This window comes from Pavona decussata, unplaced genomic scaffold (assembly GCF_977016875.1).
Source record: "Pavona decussata unplaced genomic scaffold, jaPavDecu1.1 SCAFFOLD_144, whole genome shotgun sequence".
In the NCBI taxonomy this organism is placed as follows: Eukaryota; Metazoa; Cnidaria; class Anthozoa; order Scleractinia; family Agariciidae; genus Pavona; species Pavona decussata.
This window is the reverse complement of record NW_028145557.1, coordinates 60,267-74,651: the sequence shown is the minus strand read 5'-3', so window position 1 is coordinate 74,651 and position 14,385 is coordinate 60,267. Positions and strand designations below refer to the sequence as shown.

General features: G+C 38.3%; 1 protein-coding gene across 1 annotated transcript; it reads left to right on the top strand.

Moving 5' to 3' along the window:
* Positions 1–1,802: 1,802 nt before the first annotated feature.
* Positions 1,803–2,270, top strand: LOC146466379 (uncharacterized). Its single transcript, XM_085127424.1, has one exon. The coding sequence runs from the start codon at positions 1,803–1,805 to the stop codon at positions 2,268–2,270; it is 468 nt and encodes a 155-aa protein (XP_084983550.1).
* The last annotated feature ends 12,115 nt before the right edge of the window (positions 2,271–14,385 follow it).

Sequence of the window (14,385 nt, the reverse complement as noted above, 5' to 3'; positions counted from 1 at the left end):
CTATCGAGCCACCTTAAGCAGTCGCTTACCTGCCTCATCATATGACAAGAAAGATGATGTGCGGTCCTTCCTGACAGTGAGTTTAATTTGTCACAACATTCCACGGAAACGGCTCGGTCGGCGGTAAAACTGGCACCTGATTTGAAATAAACTTTGTTTTTAGCGAGGGCCTGTGTCTCAGTAAATGAAGTTCTCCGAAATGAGCTGCCCAGGATGGACCGCACATCATCCTTCTTGCCATATGATGAGGTAGGTAAGCGAGTGCTTAAGTTTCAAGCAAATTTTAGCGAGGGTTTAAAAGTGCTCTCCTCAAATGACGGGCCAAATGTCATTCAAATTCGACTTGTAGCTGTGAACCTTCCATTAACATTAATCGGTGATGCACGTGGACCAGCCGCTGAGATATAAGCCACTCAAAACGGCGTTTGGAAGCACCGAGAAGCCTTCAAAACACAGCAAAACACACCGGATAAGCTTTTTCAGACTTTATTATATTTTTTTGTAGGTTTTTGTGGGAATATTGTTGTCTAAATTGCGATTTAATTTTAACGCCATACAAACTCTTATATCACGTTTCCACGGTGACTGTGTCACATACGCTTTGGTGACCTGTGGGGTCTGTTATTAAAAGATAGTCCAGGCAGTGTTTAACAAAACCACGTTCTAAGCCATTTCCAATTTTGCCAACAATCATATCTAAACATTGTTTACTGCCGACAGTAACAAGAAGGCTTGCATGAAAGGCTAGAAAGCTATTTATCCACGTAAAATAAACTACTTTTAAACAGATTTAGAGTACTGGCCCTATATGTTTCATTGTTTACATTGTTATTATAGTGCTCGGCAGTTTTCGTATACAAGACATTTTATTTTCATTTTTTGGATAAGAATATGAGGTTGGAAAGATTAAATACCTTACTATTTCTGAATGCCGTCAAGCTAAACTTTTTGTATTTTTGTATTTTTTGTAACATCTGGCTTGTTTATCGAAATAATTTCCTTTTAAGTGTCGGAGGCAAAACGGGAAGCCATCTTGTTTCTCTTCGGCTGCTCGTAGGTGAATAGTACTTGGCTAATCACCTCCGAGCTAGCCAATCAGCGCGCGCGAAAGACACTTTTCACTTGTGTGGTATATATTTACACTAATTATTAAAAACTGGATCATTGTATAATGCAATCCCTGGAGTTTTATTGGCTTAGCGGCCATGGTATACAGTCATTTCAACTAACGTTGTCGGTTCAAAGCATGAAGCTAAAAGTTAAGACCATAAGTCTACGTGGGATTTTTATGAACAAATTCATCAAAATCAGTCATGCCTGGAGAAAACAATAGGTTGTAATTAGCAGTACAATGACCTGCACGTGCAGGGATGATTTTGATGAAATTGTTCATAAAAAATAACCCCACAAAACATTGCGGTCTTGTCTTTTAGCTTTATTTTGACCCGACAACGTTAATTGAAATAGCTGTATGAGCCATTATACCATGTCCAATAAATAGAGACCACTAAAAAATCCAGCAATATTTCTTGATGGTTTTTAATAAAACAATTATCGTACTCACACTTGGTGGATACAACATATAACATAACATAACATAACATAACATAACATAACATAACTTATTATATGAACAGGAGTGTTTTACTGAAAACTAAAACACTCGTAGAATGCATAACCACTACATCTGGGACCAGAGTGACGTATTTTCCGTATGTCACTCGCGAGTGACATATCGGCAATGACGTCAAAACTCCCGCTTTTTTGTTGAATGAACTTAGTTTGCTATTCAGAATAAAATAATGGCGGCTGCAAGATTTGTTGTGGTAAGCGACGACGGTGTAAATGCATTTTCCACACAACAAGAGAACGAGAATACTAAGAAGAAAACGCTGTATGATCTAAAGATTTTCAGACAGTTTCTCGAAACTTGCGACGAGAAAAGAGAAATAGAGAATATTACGCCTGCGGAAGTACAAGCAATCATCAAAAAGTTTGTGCTTGCTCGAAAAAACAAAAAAAAAAAAAAAAACGGCGACGAGTATGAGCCCTCGTCTATCAGAGCTTTTCTGCAAAGTATAGACCGCTATCTCCGAAAAAATAACTATGGATTCTCATTTCATAACGACAAAGAATTCAACGAAGTACAAGATATTTTAAAGAAGAAACAAAAGCAGTTAAAATCTATCGGCAAAGGAAACCGACCCAATGCAGGGGATCCGCTCTCAGATGAAGATATCGCAACGTTTTACAGCTGCGGAGTCTCCTAGATCCCTGCTTAACGCTCTATGGTTGAACAACTGTATTTACTTCGGGATGAGGTCTGGTAAAGAACAGAGAGATCTTTGTTGGGGTGATTTGCAGTTGAAGACTGATTCAGAGGGAAACCGCTTCGTCGAGTTCAGTCAGGAAAGACAAACGAAAACGCGCACTGGTGAAAACCCTCGAAATGTGAGGGAGAAAAAACCTCAAATGTACGAAAACAAGAACAACCCAGATCGCTGTCCTATTGATACTTGCTGCTTTTTGCCCAATGCCCTCGAGCGTCTTACAAAGGAATAAAACGGAAACGACTGCTAAGCAGGCTAAGTGGATACAAACGCCAGCCTAAATAGGATTAAGGAATTGTTTAAGCAAGACTACTGCTTTCTATTGTTACTTTATTGGTATTATTGCATTTCAGCTCCTTAGACCCATTTCGTAAACTTTTAATTAGTGACTGAAGCGACGAATAATAAGTATAGGAATCTCCTTTAAACGTGGTGTTTTTATAATGGACTTTTTAAGCATTTTCAGGATAAATGACTAGGTGTGCTTTAAACGTTTTACTGGCAATTGCTTATGCAATATTCCTTCGAATTTCATGAGAAAACAGTACTTTAAGTAAGGTTAAAATGTACTCAATTAAAAGGGAAGTTTCTTAACTCAGTTTTTTGTTTACTCTCAACTTAACATTTAAGCCTTATAACTGTTTTAAAATGGTCTATTAACTACATTAAAAACCAAAACCTACAAACTTTATATTTCTCGTCATTGACAATAATGGAAAACTACTGGGAACATTTCTCTACTCTATTTGTGAGATTCTTTTCGTTTTGATTTTAAGAATATAACTTATGCTTGCACGTTAATATCTGCATGGGAGGTTTCTCCATACAGTTCAATGCCATCGTTGCCCACGTAGACAGGATTTGTCTCGCGCTTGATATTCCTGCTTTGGCCTTTAACTTTGAATTCCACTTTTTTCCGGCACCAAAGCACTTTGTTGTTATCAATGTAGTCATCAAGACATGGCCTCATCTCTGGAATTTTATTTTGAAATAATCATGTTGTTAACAGTAATTACCCCATTATATTCAACATGAAAAACTCCTCATAATGAGTCTCTTTTCTGTGTGATAACCAATTGTGGCAATGTAGCGATAATGCAGGACATGCTAAATGTTAACGGAGGGAGTAAAGTATGACACGATTTTTTTCCTATCTAGATGGGACCTTTTTCCATAACGCCGAGGATATTAAAGCTATGACAATCACTCTTGCAAAAATATATAATAAGCACAGAGAAATGAGGTCCGCAATTGGAAGTCATGCCATGTGGGTATTACGTCATGATCACTAAAGAGACACCAACTTGGATCAGCAAAGGCAACAAAAATTATCTGCAATGTAGTCACACGACCAACAATAACCTAAACCAAACTAACAAAAGGGCTACAAACATTACCCCTATAAGAAAAGTGAACGGTTTCATTAAAAACAGGAATATTCCACTTTAGCAAAAGATCCTTGTCAAAATTTGGTTGTGATGGTAACATGAAATTCAGTAAATACTAATTGACCCCATCGCGCCAGATCATTTTCTAAAAAATTACAAAGTTTAATGATCTGTTCAAATAATAAAAAATAAGGCAAACCTTCATAGGCGTCGGAAGCCAAATCGTTCCTACCATCAATTACGACAAGTTCACTTTCGGATATAAAACGTAATACATGCAATTTGCTGTCTATCGATTCCTTCTGCAGTCATCTGCGACATTATCTAACTCTTGATAGCACTATACGAACATTCCACGTGCGTCTTACCGTTTATAATAAATGAATGCGCAAGTACAACCACAGCTAACAAAACTGACAACGCCAGCGGTACAACAAAAGCAGTGATGTTAAAACCTGCAAAATCGTGAAAAAATAAACTGGTGAAGCAAATTGTTTGTTACCAAAGATGGACAGTCAAGTTTTGGCTTACAAAATGAAATCTATGTTATAATGGCAAACTTTGCCGGGAAAACCATAACGATCCTTGGAAACGTGAGTAAACGTGACCGCTTGAAGTAACTTTCAAACTATCGAAATGGTTCTCATTAAATAGTTTAAATGTATTTTATTTCATCAACTTTATCCGAGGCGGGCGCAATAAGTTACCAATCCAGTAGGGTTAATGGTACGATAGAATAGCACAATATGAAAAATTTTGGTCAATAAAGTAAAACTAAACCTGGCAGAGAGCGGTTATAATAGAGCTCAAACGGTCAAGTCAGGAATGAAGGCATGCATGGGTCCGGCAGTTATTTCGCCCAAGACTTCTATGTTAACTGGGCGGCAGTGTACCGAAAACCCTTTCAATGTACAAAAATTTGCAAACTCTTAGTTTTTCAATTTAAGCGTTTTCACAGAAGATTTGCCACCAATAATTTCCTGAGAAAAATAAATATCAGTGATAAAGACCTTTGCAGTTTCTGCCAAAGGGAAGAGGAAACACTGATTCATTCATTCTGGAATTGCACAGTTACCTCTTTTTTCTGGCAAGCTTTTAAAGAATGGTTGCCCTGTATAGAAAGCCGCCCCCCACCCCCCCCCCCCCCTCTACTTTTGATTTATCGCTTCCATTGGTTATCGGTTTAAAATCCCAGCTTTTGCAAGACAAGTATCATTTAAATTTTATGTGCGAAGCGTTTTAATATGTGTAATGCACAAACCAATTTGTTTTGTTAGTAATGTATCGTAAGCATTCTATTGTTGAATAAAAAATAAAATAATAATAATAATAATAATAATAATATTAATAATAATAATAAGATACAGTTTGATTCTATTAAAAACCTGAGTGATTTTATAATAATAATAATAATAATAATAATAATAATAATAATAATAATAATAATAATAATGATAATAACAATAAGACTTCTGTGTGTGTAAATCTTGTTTTTGGAGGATATGAGCGGTATGCAAATTAGATCATGCGACTCCGTATGGCCAGAAAATGCTAAAAAACGGTCGACCAAAAGTTGAAATGCTTCTCCGAGAAAAAAAATGGCTATTACAATTTCAAACAAATGCAATTCTTTGGCTTGTTTGAGAATAAAACAAAAAAAACTTTTGAATCACTTTGAAGAGCATTAATGGAAACAGCCGAAATAACAGAGAACAGTCTTTCTGAGTACAATTCCAGAAACCTATCGCGTTTATTACTTTCCATATTTCCGAGTCACTCTACAATCTCTCGGAAGTGACTTTCGCTAACGGTTCTTGCCGTATTATAAAATAATTCATATTACTATATCAAAACTTAGATGCGTATCAGCTTCAAAGACGCCACTCACCCTGATAGTAACAGTAATGAATTTTGTGATTACTGATTCCTGCACCATATGGATAAGATCCTCCTTCGCTGTCTACATTACGTGTATCTTCATTATCAAACCGTATCCACTCCACATTAACTACGGCCCACCTCACCTGCTGACATTGTGCTGACTCATAAGCTAGCAAGAAAAATGGCGTCCTGGTGGGGAGAGAGATAGGCTCGCTTTTATCGCCGTCTGTTCTGCAGCAAAATTCAATCTTTGTACCTCTGGTATATTCCCCATCAGGAAGAGTTCCCGATTTGCTGTTCCTATTGCTGTTGTCTTCGTCGTCCCATTTAACAAATCCAGAAGACAAATTTGTGGGGCAGGAGCCGCCTTTTTCGTAAATGCAGTATTTACCTGTAGCCAGTCAGTTAAAATTGTGTTAATTGTGTTCTAGCTCTTTAAATCTCGCTATGACGATATTTTGTGAATAAAATGATATTATTGCATTACCTTTAGGCCAGACGCTTGGTTTCATGTCTGTCGAGTTAGTTGTTTTCATACAGAAAGATCGTTCAATGTCTGTCTTGCTTACCGTTGCGTCGAGATGAAGCTGGCTGGATCTGTAGCTGTTAGGATTATTATTTTCGGTGTCCTGGTATCTACGTCCAATCAACCAGTGAAAGCCACTAGCATACGGACACCCGGTTGGAGCTTTTGGCAGCCCGTATGAACCCACTGGCCAACAGGCGGACTCTTAAAAGTAATGCTTATTTTAAGAATCGCTGACTTTAGCATGGTGAGGAAATTTGATGACGACACCATTTGTGATCGTCCTCATTTAGCCAGAAACATGCTCACGGATTGAAAATGATAATAATAATTATAACTGCGTAAGCTTAATATCCTTGTATTGTTACCCACAGCTTTGCTTAGTTGTACAGTGGTGTAGAATCAACCTGACGGTTACAAACTTGAATGATATTTAAAGATTATTTGTTATATCGTCAAGCTCAAATCACTGGTAAATTCCAGGCATAAAGTTTTTGTTCCACTCTTGTTTCATTATGAAAATTCAACCAGCCCATTCGTATTTTCATCTACACAATTTTACTTCTCTCCAGAGGAAAAACAACTAAAGAATAAAGAAACCGTGGAACTAGCGTTCCTGTATTGACATAACAGCCCTACTATCCGCCATCACCCCCCTTGCGTGGTATTGGCACCCCACCGGATGTGAGATTTTGCTATTTTTATGCCAGAATAACATGAAGATTTGATCAAGCCGAAGAAAAGATCGGACCTCATCAGAGGCAGGGAGCTTTGAAAAATTGAAAGCAATGAAATTTCCCAAACATGCTTTTTGTGCCCATTTTAACCTCACCTAGACCTGGTGATTGAAGTGCGGATTCTTCCTTCGCTGACGGCGAACGTTTGTTTCTTTCAATTTAATGCTTGAGCAAACGCAACCCAGTAGTGAGCCTTGTTTAGAAATTTATCCGAGAACATTTGCGTGTGCTACGTTTGTGTTCACAGACGCGATTACCATGGCAACCAATCACAACATTAAAGTTTTTTATAAATAGAGAAATTCCTGCTTTTAGTTTCAAAATGCTTTTAATAATGGACCGCGCCACCGCATCTCTTTATTCATGACCCTAAGACCCATTCCTCAGGTGTTGATCAAAGCAAATTAGAACTTTTCATTTTCATAGTACTCTGGGCTTTGGCTCACAGAAATGCTGGAAAAGAGCAGAAAAATATCTCGGTAAGATTTTGGATTGTTTTGGGGGCAGTTATTGTTAACCAGGTACGAATCAGAAGTCACTTTCCCATTGCTGTATGTGTCCATCGGTCGCGAACACTTCTGATCAGATTTTCTTCGACTCTGGTCTCAAGCGTTCTGAAGACTACTCATATCCCATGTTGTGGACACTTTGGGTTATAACCCTATCTAGAGTATGTTTGATAGTGAAGCTCTGCCTATAACCAGGCAATTAACGAGATCTACTAGGTCACCGAGCAGCAATGCTTTTACTTATATTCATAAGCGAAGTAGAGCTGTTACTAACCAACGTTCATTTTTCATACCCGCACATAGAATGCCCTACCTTCGCACAAGCCACATCTCTCTAGCCTCATTTAAAAGTTTACTGCTTCAATATTACAATAAGGCTCTGAACCTGTACGACGTTGACAACATCAGAACCTGGAGAACAATCTGTCGCAGGTGCAACATAGCGAGGACTCTACTGTGCTCGCCAACGTGCTGCTCCTAGCAATTTGAACTTTCCTTCTTACTCCCTTGATTTTTGCTGTTCATATATTAGTAGCTTTAATTAGGTTTTAAGTTTGAAATAATTAACGTGGGATCCGCTGTAGTTTGCTAGGCTGTAGTGGTCCCCCTGTCTAATATATTTTTTTTTATTTATTTTTTTTTTATGTATCTTCGTGCAAATAGATCTGTACCTACATTTTAGTAAAGCGAAGGCAAATAAATAAATGATAGACCGGGCCGAATTGCTTCTATGGCTCGGGGAACATTTAAACTATGACAAAGGAGGAGAACCAGGTATCCCATGAGTCTCCGCGAAAAATTATCGACTAGAAGGTGTCAAGTATCGATGCGAAGGCAAGCACGCAGTCCGAAATCGACTGAATTTCAAGTGGCTATTTTTCCTTATTCAGGATCTGAGAATGTAAGTTAAATCGTTTTGTGTATTGCTTTGGCAATTAAGTTCAAGTTTGCAATACAATTTCGCAGCTAATTTGCCTAAGAATAAAGAAAAACATACAATTGTTTGGAGTGGTATGCATGATCGACTCGCTTTGTTCGTTCGCGGCTCTCAAATGCTTGACCCAAATTTGACTCTAGCGAGTTCAATCCGGGGTACATTAGCGTGAAATCTTGCCTGTTGTTGCTCGAAAAGTATCTCCTTTGAATTTTATTCAAGGGGCCCTGAAGTCCCCATGTTTTGAAGGAATTTTTGTTCGTTGAAGTTTGCCTAAATTGGCGCCAAGCATGTCAACAACTGCATAATGCTGCTTTTGAACGATCACTCGTTTTCCCGGTCGAAATGAACAGTACTTTAAGAGACAGTCCGCGTTAGATTCGACCGGTCAATTTTGGCCAGTCGTTCAATTTCCTTCAAATTTTCAGCAACAGACAAAGTTGATATAACATTAATGAAAACACATTTCTTTTGATTCTAACCTTAAAAAGACCCGAAATTTTGAGGCGAATGTTCAACCCTCCCGAATCCCCGAAAATCGACCTTTCACCGAGTCGAAATTAACCCGTTTTCGGATGTTCGCCGCCGAAAAAATATTTATCCGGAAAACCTTACATTTATACCACGAACACATACACTATACTACTTTACAAATATGGTATATAGAACTCATATTATTGAGAACTTTTAAAAGGAGGGCATCTCAAACATACCGTTGTTAACGATTCGTGCATGGCGCGTGTCAAGTGCTGCAACAAAAACCAACATTTCTCAAAATTCTGACTTACTCTGGAAGTCTCGTGTATTTTTTCAAAGAGTACTAGGATAGTGTCCTTAAACTACGGAATAATATTTAGTGGCTCTCTATACTGCGAAAAGATACGGCCGCAACAATTTTGGGCAAATCTCTTATTTTCCGACACGTGTTGTGTGACAGCGATGGCATCCCAAGGCAACAAATTTCGACTTTTTCTGTCTTGACCGCAACTTAAAGTAGACAAATACGTTTTAAAAGGGTAAACAATTAAAAACGTACCTTAAAAGTTCCACTGTTTTGCTTCCAAGACTTCATGTTTCACCGATTAACTGTCAGCAAATTTGATGGCCGTGTCACGGTATCCGTGTTCTTTATTTGTTGGCTTGTAGGCGACGATCATGCTAGCTAAAAACCTGAACAGCTCTACAGAGTTCCGTGAAATTAGTTCTGTTATTCAACCGGGCACTCTGCCGACCAAACAGTCATCAGTTGCAGAATTTACATCGAGGAAAGACTTTTGAAAGTTGTCGTCCATCTATGTTTTGAAATAACAACCGCTGACCGCAACAACACTTCCGGTCTGATCGAACCGGAAACAGAACATCGTCTACAGTAAGGAGTCGTGCACTAAGTTCAATTTCTAGAGTTTTATTGTTTTAACTTACTGTTAATTACTTGATTATTTCTAGCTTATTTTCTACTTCAAATGCATACATGTTTATGCCGGGCAACTCATTATTTAACCATTTTACGTTATCTTAGATGTATTGGTGGTTTTCACCTCACACATCGTCACGCAAGTAAAAAAAATAAAATCCGTAAACAATTCAATAGATAAAGTCAAGAAATAGATATGTTGTAGAAGAGTGATACATAAACAACGTGTGAAAGCCACAGGGCTGTGCGATATCTCATAACAGAGTTATTCAAGAAAATGTACCACGGAAAATTATAGAGTTTAGTATGGGACGCCATGTTGGTGTTCCGTCTGAGGGACACCAACATGGCGGCGGGAAACCAGCAAAAACATCTGGAGTTTACCTTGGCTATTTCAAAGCCTTTCTTCTCCCTGCTGAACTTTCACACATTAACATAGACGTTTCTATTTAACAATTAGATTATGAGCTCGAGATTTCTATTGCGTGATAGTTGATGAGGGCGAAGCCCGAATCAACTATCACGCATAGAAATCGAGAGCGAATAATCTAATTGTTTTAGTATAAAACAACTAGTCGTTCAAAACTAAACAAGTAAATTATCTATTTCCTCATCGCAGACACTTCCAGAACGCGAAGAGGCGGCCGCCATTTTGTTGAAAATCGCTACTCACTATCTATCACAGAATAGATAGCGAGTAGCGTAGCCAATCAGAGAACGGCATTCGTGATAGAACACTAGTAGATTTATACTAATACATGTTAGCTGGTGAGACCTAAAAAACACGTGGCAAATCGATGTTTTCATGTATACGTGACATGTTTAGAACAGCAATCCTTCTGTCACGCACTGCGCAAAAATCTAAAATTCAAACTGCTCTATTTTCAAAAGAAAAAAATCAGCTATCTTGCTGAAAACAAGCAAGCCGATGGAATTTTATATTTTCTTTTATCTGATGAAGATAAAAACCCAAAATTGTGTTTAGATATAAATTTCAGTTTTTTATGACATCATGTGAAAACCAGAAATTTTATTAGAATAATAACAAAAACTGTAAAAAAAAATATCGAAAAACTGCGAAATATATAGAAATGAGACTTCAGAAAGGTGTCAACAGCAACTGCGAATTTACGAAACTTGCAATAAATGAGACGTCAGAATGGTCTCACCGAGAACTGCGAATTCTAATGTAAAAAGAAGAAAATGCAGGAAACTGCGAAAATTTGTAATTTTCAGTTGAAAATCGTAAACTTTGTAGCTACAATTTCGTCCTGGACCGGCATACCGCTACAAGAGGCTAAGGTAGCAGAGTTTTTCTTTATCTTGTTTGTATCCCGGAGGTTTTATTTAGGCTAGACTTTTCAGTGGCTCTCCTGTTTGCTATCTCCGAGAGCGACAGGTAGCTGCATGGAAGGCAATCATTAAAAACTGAGTGTACCTAAATATTATTCTGTCTCTTAGCTAGATAATTTTACAGAAAACACGAACATTTTTCAACAAAGATTGCCAAGTGCTGAACCAAATCCCTCTTTCTGTTATTTGCTGTAAACGGGACTTCATAGTTCTTTGGAATGTTCTTTAGCATTGAAAAATTAAACTGTGAAAGTTTGTTGGTTTTCTGGTACTGGCAAAGGTCATAGACGTCGTAGTAAACGGGATGTTTTTGGATTTTTGTTATTATTTTAGTAAAATACATCGTAGATAACGTAAAGGGGTAAAACAAGGAGTTGCCCGGCATAAACATGTATGCATTTGAAGTAGAAAATAAGCTAGAAATAATCAAGTAATTAACAGTAAGTTAAAACAATAAAACTCTAGAAATTGAACTTAGTGCACGACTCCTTACTGTAGACGATGTTCTGTTTCCGGTTCGATCAGACCAGAAGTGTTGTTGCGGTCAGCGGTTGTTATTTCAAAACATAGATGGACGACAACTTTCAAAAGTCTTTCCTCGATGTAAATTCTGCAACTGATGACTGTTTGGTCGGCAGAGTGCCCGGTTGAATAACAGAACTAATTTCACGGAACTCTGTAGAGCTGTTCAGGTTTTTAGCTAGCATGATCGTCGCCTAAGAGCCAACAAATAAAGAACACGAATACTGTGACACGGCCATCAAATTTGCTGACAGTTAATCGGTGAAACATGAAGTCTTGGAAGCAAAACAGTGGAACTTTTAAGGTACGTTTTTAATTGTTTACCCTTTTAAAACGTATTTGTCTACTTTAAGTTGCGGTCAAGACAGAAAAAGTCGAAATTTGTTGCCTTGGGATGCCATCGCTGTCACACAACACGTGTCGGAAAATAAGAGATTTGCCCAAAATTGTTGCGGCCGTATCTTTTCGCAGTATAGAGAGCCACTAAATATTATTCCGTAGTTTAAGGACACTATCCTAGTACTCTTTGAAAAAATACACGAGACTTCCAGAGTAAGTCAGAATTTTGAGAAATGTTGGTTTTTGTTGCAGCACTTGACACGCGCCATGCACGAATCGTTAACAACGGTATGTTTGAGATGCCCTCCTTTTAAAAGTTCTCAATAATATGAGTTCTATATACCATATTTGTAAAGTAGTATAGTGTATGTGTTCGTGGTATAAATGTAAGGTTTTCCGGATAAATATTTTTTCGGCGGCGAATATCCGAAAACGGGTTAATTTCGACTCGGTGAAAGGTCGATTTTCGGGGATTCGGGAGGGTTGAACATTCGCCTCAAAATTTCGGGTCTTTTTAAGGTTAGAATCAAAAGAAATGTGTTTTCATTAATGATATATCAACTTTGTCCGTTGCTGAAAATTTGAAGGAAATCGAACGACTGCCCAAATTGACCGGTCGAATCTAACGCGGACTGTCTCTTAAGCACGATTCTGTTCGGTTCTATTCGTGTAAGGACATCAAGTGGTGACATAAATGCTTCCTTTAAGTCGATATTCAAGCAAACGGTAAATGCATGGAAGAAGTCGAAGAAGAGTCGAGTGGCAAGCGGCCGTTCAATGTTTCTGATCGCACAAACAAGCAAAGAAGCCACTCTCGTAAGTCTTTTGGAAAACTAACCTGTCCTATGACCTTTAGAAACCGACAACAGGCTAAGTTTGACGAATTGACATAACTCTGACTGTCTAAATCTAAGCAATTCACGTAAAGCAATGGCGACGGAGAGCGCAGATCAGCGTTCACTCCGAGAAACCCCATCGCAAATGCGAGAGCGCGTATCAACATCGAGTTGATAATATAGTTGGAAGCGAGGCATTGTGAGATACCTGAATTTTCCTCCTTTAACTATGACAATGGTTCTTGGAGGATAAATTGCACGTCCAAAAATGTTTCCTGAGCTCCGCAACGAGAAGCAATGACATTATATGACATGCTATTATATTGTCACCATTGCTCAGTGGCGGTCATGTTGGATCCGCCATCTTAGAATTCCTGATTTCTTATAACTTGAGTAAAGCTTAAAGTAGAACGAAAAGTAATCAAAACCAATAAAGCATATTAATATGAGCCAATAACGTAAAAGTCAATATGAGCTAGAAAAGTATGATTTCCTCATTTTGAAAAAAAAAGTATTTTCCATTTCCTCAAAAAGGTATTTAAGAGCCGTTGTCAGTAACTTTCAAGAATCCGGCGACAGAAGCGAAAATTCGAATTTTTTTTTATTTTCCCCAAAAGACCCTTTTGGAGAACTATTTTCAAAAATAATATTCAAAAGTTCCAGCGAATTTTTATTTCGTTTCGTTTCGCAAAGTACCGTACAATGTGTGCAATGGACAAGAATCCAATCCCATCTGTTTGTTGTTAAGGATGGCAGAATAAGCTCTGGCCTGGAGAGCCAATTGGATCATATGCCCACCAGTTCTCTTATCTGGGGTCCGATCCTTATTGTCCATAGTGTCTGAAGTCCAGTCCGAAGGCCTGTTTAATTTTTCCAGTGGCCACGCAAAACAAGATGGCGGTCAACGCACTCTCATTCTGAACGTAGGGTAACAGAGAGCAGAGTGTTGCTTCTGGTGAATAAGCCTACCTATGAGAAGCGGGCCACCGCTGAGAGGTCAAATTTTGCGGAAATGACCGAGGCCTTTGCGATCGAAATCGGAAGGAGAGAGCACCATGACGGATCAATCGAAGCCATGCTGCCGGTGGCAACACGAGTGAAGGATGAGAGAATGCGCCAACGGGTTAGCAGAAGTTATTATTCGCAAAGTACCGTTTCGCAAAGTACCATTCGCAAAGTACCGTTTCGCAAATACCATTTCGCAAAGTACCGTTGGCAAATATGGCAAATATGGCAAAAATCACTCTATCTAAGGAATAGCACACATTGTATTCTTTACGTGGGCAACTTCAAATGAAATAATGTTCAGGCCGAGATAAAATACAGTTTGGAAGGAAGCACGAGGGATGTAAAAATGATTGTGAAAACATCAGATCGAGAAAACGATTCCTTGTCTTGAACGAGAGTTTTGAAAATGTACTAATTTGCATAATTTCAATCGGGCCATCGGGCACGTTGAGGCCGATTTCGAACTTTCCCAATTTTTGCCAAAATAAAAATTCGCTGGAACTTTTGAATATTATTTTTGAAAATAGTTCACAAAAAGGGTCCTTTGGGCAAATAAAAAGAAATTCGAATTTTCGCTTCTGTCGCCGGATTCTTGAAAGTTACTGACA

What these genes read in the sequence shown, in the direction of transcription:
- LOC146466379 (XM_085127424.1), top strand. Translation starts at nt 1,803, where the DNA reads ATGGCGGCTGCAAGATTTGTTGTGGTAAGCGACGACGGTGTAAATGCA.